At 35.6% G+C, this 10,338-nt stretch overlaps 1 protein-coding gene across 1 annotated transcript; it reads left to right on the plus strand.

Annotated features, from left to right (window-relative positions):
* Positions 1-692: 692 nt before the first annotated feature.
* LOC123546332 (uncharacterized protein K02A2.6-like) lies at positions 693-2,129 on the plus strand. The gene has a single exon (XM_045332533.2). The coding sequence runs from the start codon at positions 693-695 to the stop codon at positions 2,127-2,129; it is 1,437 nt and encodes a 478-aa protein (XP_045188468.2).
* The last annotated feature ends 8,209 nt before the right edge of the window (positions 2,130-10,338 follow it).

Here is a 10,338-nt window from a genome sequence, read left to right on the forward strand (position 1 = left end):
GAGCACAGTGTGAAACTTAAAAGAGAGAAATGTTCCTTCATGGAGGACAGAGTGATTTACATGGGACATTTGGTAGATAAGAACGGAATACATCCTACAGGGGATAAAACAGAGGCGGTACGAAATTGTCCAACACCGACAAATGTCAGTCAGCTGAAATCTTATTTAGGACTGTTTTTCATCCTCTACATCAGCTTTAAAAGCAAGGAGAGAAATGGTCATGGACTAGTGAATGTGACAAAGCATTCAATCAAAGCAAGGATCTGGTAATAAACAGCGGTTTATTAGTTCATTATGACATGACAAAACCAGTGACACTTGCGTGTGATTCTTCACAATATGGAACAGGGGCAGTCATATCACATATCATGGAAGACGGCAGTGAAAGGCCGATAGCTTTTGCTTCAAGAACGTTAAGCCAGAGTGAACAAAATTACTCACAGATTGAAAAAGAAGCACTGTCAATAATATTTGGGGTGAAAAAGTTCCACAAATACTTATATGGCCGGAAGTTTACGTTAATTACTGACCACATGCCGTTGACAACCATATTAGGTCCGAAAAAAGGGATACCGACTATGGCAGCAGCGCGTATGCAGCGTTGGGCTGTGACACTGTCAGCCTATGATTAGGACATAGTGTACAGGAAATCTGCTGATCACGCGAACTGTGATTTTCTACCGCGATTCCCGATGAACACTAGTTATAAAGAGGACGTTGACTTTGTTTCATTTATCACAGATATACCGTTGAATGCCAAGGATATCGCGGACGCTACACGAAAGAACCCTATACTCAGTAAAGTGTGTGAATATACACTGAATGGATGGCCAAAGTACGTGAATGATCCCGATTTGAAACCATACTTTATCAGACGAAATGAACTTTCAGTTGATAATGGAGTTATTTTATGGGGATTACGAGTGGTCATACCCGAACCGTATAGAGAACAGTTGCTTAGTGAATTACATGAGAAACACATGGGAATGTGTAAAATGAAAGCCCTAGCGCGCAGTTATTTATGGTGGAATAACATTGACTCAGATATCGAAAGAACAGTCAAAGGATGTGCGACATGCATGTCAGTTCAAAATTCACCAGCAACAGCACCACTACATCCACTGAAATGGGCAACAAGGCCATGGCAACGTATCCACATTGACTATGCCGAATTCAAACAACAAATATTTCTAGTTGTGACGGCCAGTTATTCTAAATGGTTAGAAGTAATTCCGATGAAGTCAACAACTAGTGAGAAAACCATTGAAAAATTACGTGGATTGTTTTCTACATGGGGTCTCCCGGAAGAACTTGTGAGTGATAATGATCCTAGGTTTACATCTGCAGAATTTCACATGTTCATGAAAAATAATGGAATAAGGCATACTTTAGTTCCATCATATCATCTAAGTTCGAATGGAGCATTTGAAAGAGCCATTCAAGTTCTGAAAAAGAGCCTTAAGAAACAATTATTTGAGGCGAGAAACAATGGAAAGAACAATACTTTACATTACAGGTTATCCAACTTTCTGTTACGGTACAGAAATACTCCTCATTCTATTACAAAGGAATTTCCGGCTGTGTTATTTCTGAAGAGACAATTAAGAAGCAGACTTACTTTGCTTAAACCGAATAAAGAGTTGGATATTGAACAAAAACAGGAAAAAATGGCCTCAAGTCATGATAGAAATCGTAGTATCATGAGACATTTCTTTGAAGGAGATACCGTGTTGGTAAAAACAACTTTACCTGGCGGGAAAAAGTGGAAATGGTTACCAGGAACAGTTACAAAGCAAAAGGGACCGGTAACATATTTAGTTAAAGTTGGGCCTAAAATCAGATACTGTCACATTGATCATTTGAGGAAAAACGAAGCAAATTTCCCACAAGAAGACGAGAACTTGAACTCTGGAATTCCATTCATATTACCAACAGGACTTCATATCTCGGGAAGTAAAAAACGTGAGAATATTTCAGATAGTGGACACTCTAATCTGAAACCAGAAATTCCTTCAGAAAGTGGATCAGAAAGTAGACCTGAAGGTCAATCCTTAATTGGCAATGAAACTGAGATTACAAGGAGATATCCAACACATGAACGAAAACCTCCTAATAGACTGAACTTATAAGTGGTTTTTGAGTGGTTCAATTAAGATACTGTTAATATTATGTTAAACTTTATTTTATCTGTCTAGTCCTTGTAATACAGTTAGGTGTTTAAATATTATGCTAAGGATATGCAATTAATGTGTTTACTTGTATTTTATAAGGGAAATATTTTCACTGTCTGTGTTCATTTTAAACTCTGAGAAAATAAGATAAACATAAACACTTCTAAATTTATGAGAGAGAGAAATGTAGTATATTCATTCATGATTCTCCTTAAGCTGTAACCTGATAAGCCCAAGCAGTCTCTCTGTAGCAGACGGCTAGATGATAGTTAGTTAACATTATGAGCTTAGAGTATACGCATTGTATTTTATATATTAAAGTGACCATATAACATTGCTGGCTTCTTTCATCTGTTCCAAAGACATTACACAGAATCAATCGTGTCCAGCATGATAAGGGTTAAGTTAATTTCCTGTCATGCGAAACACATTTGAATATGATGTTTTCATTTTATTATCTGTAACATTGCTGAAGCTAATATAAATTTTGTGCAGTGGCTTTCTTGTTTGATTCGTATGCCTGTTTGGTCATTTTGGCAAATACCAGACAGGACTACAAAAGTATAACTTTTGTCTTGAAAAAACTTTTAAATCACATTTTACAACATTTACACATTGACAACATCATCAACAACTCGACTAATACAGTTACGTGGCATGGTACTCTACAATTGAGCCTGAGCAGTTCATGAAAAGTTTACTGAAGTAAGATCTGTGTGACGTGTCTAGGGGAACCATCCTTTGTTAGAACTGGAAACAAGACTGATATCGTCGACCAATTTAATAACAAATAATTTCATCAAAACACATCTGATGACATTGGTCGAGGTTTTGTTCTTCAATATGAATAAGACTATTAATTTTTTTTTTCATTATATGAATGAGGAACCGCTTATCAGACATGACTACACAATCACGCAGGGTCATTTTCGTTCCGTCTTTAAAAATGCCGCTTTCTATACCTTACGCTGAAAGAGTCCGGTGACGAAAAGAACAGCAAGCGGACTCGATTGTATGCACCGTTTTACACCGCCGTGTCATCTCGATAACGTGATCGGTACACCGCTACGGGTCTTGCGAATCGAGTACCAAAAGTGTTCCCATATTATAGTTATTAATGATTTTTATACAATCTCGCCAGGCATACGTATGTACTTGACAACACAGAAAATGACGTCAGACGACCTTCAGCTTTGTTTGAAAGTAAAGAAAATGAAAGTAAACAGGCTTAACTTGAAAACGAAAGTCAAATCTGCATTGGTACATATTCAGGGGTCACGCGCAGGGGACAGACTTCTATTTTATTTTTTTTATGGGGAGTCAATTTTCGGCAATTTCTAACAGTTTAAAAATACATGGGCTTTAGCACGACATGTCAGCTTTTCATCTACGAAAACATATTTGAACTCGGAATTAACACGAATCCCACAGGGGTCCGTAACAGCTCAAGGGTATATGGAGATTTTCAGGCAAGAGAAGACATCTACTGTCAAGTCCTTTTATACGCCCGAAGGGACTTATTATGTTATACCCCAGGTATCCGTCCATCCGTTAGCAATTTCGTGTCCGCGCTGTAACTCTTGAACTCTTTGAATGATTTCGAAGAAACTTGACACAAATGTTTACCACATCAAGATGACGTGCAGAGCGCATGTTTCGGATGGCTTCCTTCAAGGTCAAGGTCACACTAGGGGGTCAAAGGTCATATGAGTTTGTTTCGTGTTCGCTCTGTAACTATTTAACTGCTTGAAGGATTTCAAAGAAACTTGGCACAAATGTACACCACATCGAGTCGACGTGCAGAGCGCGTGTTTCGGATGGCTTGCTTTAAGGTCAATGTCACTCTTAGGGTCAAGGTCATATGACTTTGTTTCGTGTGTAAATTGCTCTGCATTGCGGTTTTCTTGTTTTTTTTGGCAGATCGCTTTTTTGTTCACTTACAATATTTTTTTTTGATAACTTCCCTTTTATGTTACTATAAATGGATTATTTTGTAACTTTTGTATTACTGGCCGTAGGGAAAAACCGAAACCACTTTTCTGTGGTACAACATGGATGGTACCTCCAATGTTTAGGTGTATTTTGACATATGTGTACCTGGTAAGGATTTGTTTGTGGACTAAGATTTTTTTGTGGATTTGTTTTGGATATTTTTTTTTAATTTCTTCCATTTGTTGTTCTTGTCCTTTGGGCTTCAACAGTCAATTATAATGTCAATATAATTGTGTCTTATATTATCTCACAGAAATCTGTTTGTGCCTTAACAATTACTCGGAAGTAGATACAAACAGCCCACAACTCACGCATTTTTAAATAAATATAGAACCCGATGTGCAACTCCGGCTTGATAATTCACTGTTTTATCGTGTAGGCATAGATATGCTACAGTCGTATGTACTAGTATTCAATAATTCATTATTTGAGTGGATGTATTTGAAGCTGTAGCACACAGTGCGTTTTCTATTCTGATATTTTGAGTGCCTGCATAATCCTGATGAAATTGTTGCCATGAATATTATTCTGTCTGCATATTCCCATATTCCAAATATTGAGCATGATAAAACATTCCATATAACAAGTGAAATTGATTTATATGTTTCCCTGTGGTGGATTTTTAATCAAATACATATTTCATAACCGGAGGCGTCCCAGGACAAGATATTGCATCTGGGACTTATTTATTGAAGATATATATACACGTATGCTTAAAATATTGGAAAAGACAAGCGATTGCTAAAACAACATTGACAAGCCGTTGTATTATTTTATAAACCCTGTCGCAAAATCAAGAACAGAAATCGAGTAGTGGGATAAAAAGAAAGATACATGTATCATTCATTCTACGCAGGTATAATAATTTTAATTCCTCAATAAACATAATGCAAGTTCTAGTTTTCACTTTATTTTATTCCATAAATCGTTCTGCCTCATCATACTCATGGCCTTTAATAAAATGGTAAGATTTTAAGTAATTTTCAACATATTGGCGTTCTTTCAGTACAAGAACAAATGAAATACTAATCCTAGCAATTTCATTTGTTGTTTTGATAAATGATAATAAAAGAGTGAAAACTAGAGACTTTTAACTTTCTATATCCCTTTGTTTTGTTTTGTTGGGTGAACGTCGCGCCGACACAATTATAGGTCATATGGCGATTTACAAGTTTTGATGGTAGTGGAAGGCCCACAGGTGCTACTCCGTACATTGTTTCATCACAGTAGAACCAATGGCCTTCCGTAAGTCTGCTGGATGGCTTCCTCACATGAAGATTTCAACGCCCCGGGGTGAGGTTCGAACCCACAACAGTGAGGGACATGTTATTCAAAGTCAGCAACATTAACCAATAGGCCATGAATGTCCCTCGATATCCCTTTGGGTGAAAACAGTAGCATAATGCAGGTGCCAAAATTTAAATTGAATGCAAAGAAAATACAATCTCCTTCTTATGGTAAAAATACGCCATGTAGGATATAATTGTAACGGACTCCAATTGCTTCACAATAAAACTGCATAATTCAGTATACACATTGCTCATAATTAAGAATTAATGCATTCTTAAAAGTTTCTTCTTAAATCTGCAATATATCTATTCTTACTTTAACTTTTCACCATAATTTTAGCAGATAAAACTTCACATAGCACTTTCTCGTCATTTATACTTTTTATTCTATATTATCTTACGTTCCTGAAACTCACCTTAAACATGGAACAAATAACTACGGCGTCATAATTGTGAGGTACAAGCAGTGAATTGTAAAATGATAACACACATTGGGTTTTTTTGTTTGTTTTTTATTGAATAGGAAAACATATCGGGTATAAAGATGCATGTATATATAACGATGCTGCTCCCACTCTCTGTAGTTTGTCAGTCATACAATAAAAATAACCCAGTCTTATAGTTTGCAGTGTCAGGTCAGCATTTTTTAATTTTCTGGTTTACTGGAGCGCCGACCCTATTTTTTTGACAAAACAAAATAAAAATAAAAGTCATTTTCAGTACTTTTATTTTCATTTTACCCGCCGACCGTCCATAATTGCTGCTGCCAAAAATAAAAGTTTAACTGTAAGGTAGAGGTTTTTGATCAAGATCAGCAGACGCATGAAAAATGGTGGCCTTCATGAATGTAAATTGTGTGAAATTAAATAGGAAAATATACAAGTTAACAGACAATAATCTTTGGAATAAGTTGGCAGAGATAACAAGTATTGTAAACAAACTGGATCTGAGTAGAAATTACAGCACCTAAAGCTCAACATTAGGAATAATCACGTACGAAAAATGACCTTCACTATCAACGCTGTCCAGATGTTGAAAAATCTGGCGTATCACATGTACAAGATTTGTTGTCTGTATATTATAATTGGACAACGATCAAATTCATGTGGGACTGTCAGAAAAATACCACAATTGATAAAAAGGAAAGAAACCAAAGAAATGGCAAAATGGAAGAGCAAAAGTGAGTATCAACTTGCTAAACATGTATTTTTTTACTTTGAAGTCTTGAGGGTTAGAGGAGAAAAAATAACTAATACCACAATTTTCAGTAGTTCTGTTCAAAACAAAGTGCAATTTCAATGTAAAATGACACATGTCTCACATATGCTTGACAATGATACATGTGATAACAAACTAGTCAAAATAATTGGACAGTCAGATTAATGGTTGTTTAATATTTGTGACAGGCAATCTAACCGAGTGGAGATATTGCCCATACGAAAAGATTATCTCAATATTTCCTAAGGTCGCGTCAAATTAGTTTGACTAAAGTTCTAGCCAGGTACTGTAACTCTAAAGATAATTATCAAACATGAAACTCCAAGCAATATTCTCATGTTCACTTGAAGTATACCGATAAAATCTGTAAGAAGACCCTTTGAAAGTATGTTTGAGACAAACATTCAGACACTATATGCCACATGTGCCTTTGACACTGAGGAACACATAATGACATATCCAGTAATAAATGTTTTTTTCGGACTCATAACTTACTAAGTGAGTAAGTCCAAGTCCCATCTCAGTGAAGAGTCTTATAAATCTCCAATACTGTTGTTTGAACATCAGCCGATAAGGTTGTTATTTTGTACACATTTTAGCTAAACCAAAATTCAGATTGTTTCGGCTTGTCGTACATATAGGTGGCACTGACATCCGGCAAAATATAAAACAATATATAAGCCACTGAAACTTAACCAAAGCCATTTAATTTTAAAGCCAGTGTGTATAATATTTATCAATTCGTAATTTTTGCTTTCTAGTATGACAATGCCTGTCTTTTAAGACTTTGCATCTCCGGCCAATTAATATGCATGTATGCAGGATGCAGACCTAAAGTAGTCATTGCATATCCCCATTTTAATAGCAGTTTTTATTCATGTTTATATAATAAGCCTTATGCAATGTTCTTATGATCTGTATATTTTATTATGAAGAATGTTTCCACCAGTCTATTTTTACTACAAAATAGATACATACAAAAACACAAGTAATACATATCCTTGGTGACTTTGAATGTCATTATTCATACAGACTACACATAAAGAAAACAACAGTATACTGAGATGATGAGATATAAACCAGTTCAAAATAGTTCATTTGTGAGTGTGTATGCCATTTAAGCTTGAAAGATTTTGATATCTGTATTGTACAAAAAAATAAAAAAAAATGTATCCTTTTGGACGTTTTATTTTTATTTATTTAGTCGACTGCTCAAAATTGGGATTTTTTTTATTGTCCCCCCGCCACACGACCCATTTTTTTTGAGAAATCTCCCGTAAACCAGAAAATAAAAAAATGCTGGCCTGATTAAGTAATTTTTAAACAAATGCAGAAGATAACCGTGTTCGTATTTATTCTTTTATTTTAATGTTTAATGCATTGAATAAAGCTCGAAAGATTTACTTGTGTGTTTGTATTGTCTAAGGTAGCTAAAATACTCAACAAAGAGTAAAAGAAATCTGCTTCAAACACAAAAAAAAAAAACCACACGTTCGAGTTGAGAAAAGTATTTCTTTTGTAATCTTCTTTGCATGACAGGAAATTAACCGACAAAAGCCTTGAGTCAATCAATATACATGAAATAATAGCAATATCAGCTCTAAAACAGCTTTTCATTAATCAACAAAAAGGAAGGTTAGGCAATCCCACACTCGCTTTACATTACAGATTTTAGAACATAACAACAGACTGCAGCTGTTCTCTCATTAAAACGCGGTTTGATTGGTAAATCCTTTAGAGTGTAAATGTCTGCTTGAATATTTATTTAAACGAAACAAGCAAGCTGTTTATAAAATATGCCTTCATGGTAGTCATGTTGTTTTCATCCCATATCAGTTGAAAGATAAACAACATTAGTACCAATATTCAATAAAAGTAGATTTTACTTCGTTAACGCGTATACCATCGGAATGGTAATCAAACCTTACGAGGAGTGTTCGAAAAGTATTGTGTATTGTGGTGACACGCCATTTCCACGAGGAATTTCACGTCGATGTTTGTACCTTTATTCATTTCTTGCATACCAGACGGGGATTTCCGGTATTTTACCGGTGCTGGAATATAAGATTCTTTCATTGGTTATAGGTGCAGATGGGAATTTCCGGCCTCGAGGGTAACTGTTTAGGCGGTAACGAGGTTCCTACCGAGTTACCGCCTAAACAGTTACCCGAGAGCCGGATATTCCAATCTGCACATATAACCAGTGACAGAATCTTTTTCTTGCATACCGATATCAAGGTATAATAATGAAAATAAAATCAATTGAACGGCTTTCTATTTAGAACTATTTCTTATAGCAGCGTATTTAAACAAAGCGCGGGAAATCAACGTCCGTAAACAGGAAAGACGTCATGACGTTTCAAAGACAAATAACAATGTTTAGTTCCGGTTTTATTTTATCAGTTCCAGCGTAACGTTATGAATTTTTGATAAAAAATAACGTGTTTTGAATCGAAAAATATACTATCAGGAACAAAGAGAAACTGTCAAGGTATTGAATTTTTTCCGTTTATCAAAATAAAATATAAATAACTACATAAATCTTCTACATATATGTAGTTCGTAATACGTCATTTAAAGCACGAGAGTCATCTTACACCCCGGGGTGTAAGATGGATTTTTCCAGCACCGGTAAAATATCCGGAAATCCCCGTCTGGTATGCAAGAGAAATCCATCTTATACTCCAGGATGACTCTCGTGCTGTAAATGACGTATTACGACCTACATATTTGTAGAAGATTTATGTAGTTATTTATATCTTATTTCATAAAACGGAATAAGGCCAGTACCTCGATAGTTCCTCTTTGTTCCTGATAGTATATTTCTCGATTCAAAAAACGTTATTTTATCAAAAAATTATAACGTTACTCTGCAACTGATAAAACAAAACCGGAACTAAGCTTTGCCATTTGTCTTTGAAACGTTATGACGTCTTTCCTGTTTACGGACGTTGGTTTCCCGCGCTTTGTTTAAATGCGCTACTATTTAAGAATAGTTCTACAAAAAAAACAAAAAAAAAACGTTAGATAGATTTTATTTTTACAAGAATTTCTTGAATATGGTATGCAAGAAAAAGATTCGATCACTGGCTGTAGGTGCATATTGGAATATCTGGCTCTCGGGAAACTGTTTATGCGGCAACTCGGCAGGAGCCTCGTTACCGCCTAAACAGTTATCCTCGAGCCAGATATTCCCATCTGCACCTAAAACAAGTGACAGAATCTTATAATCTACACAATGGTATATACATGTATCCATTCAATAACCGTTTTACCGAGTTGTCGGTATTTCAATTTGGACAGTCGTTGACCATTGTAGCAAAAATGGTTGGAAAACGAATAACGAATACTTAAGAAATTCGGTCATATATAAAAGTTCGCAGTAAACTCGGTTGTTCTTTGAAAGAGTTCTTAGCCAAAATAACTGCGTTTATGGGTCTAGTAAGGTGTCTTATGAGACGGTTCGAAGGTTGAAAAAGAAATTTGATTGTGTTGCCCCAAAATCAGGTCGGCCAAAGACAGCATCGTGTGACCAAAATCATTTGAAAATCACAGAAATTCTTCAAAATGATGCTCGGTATCAACAGTTCAGTTTATTTTAAAGAAAAGCTTGAAAGTTAGAACGATTTTTGTTAGGTAGGTACCCCATCCTTTGACTGACGTCCAAA

Source organism: Mercenaria mercenaria, chromosome 9, assembly GCF_021730395.1.
Source record: "Mercenaria mercenaria strain notata chromosome 9, MADL_Memer_1, whole genome shotgun sequence".
Taxonomy (NCBI): domain Eukaryota; kingdom Metazoa; phylum Mollusca; class Bivalvia; order Venerida; family Veneridae; genus Mercenaria; species Mercenaria mercenaria.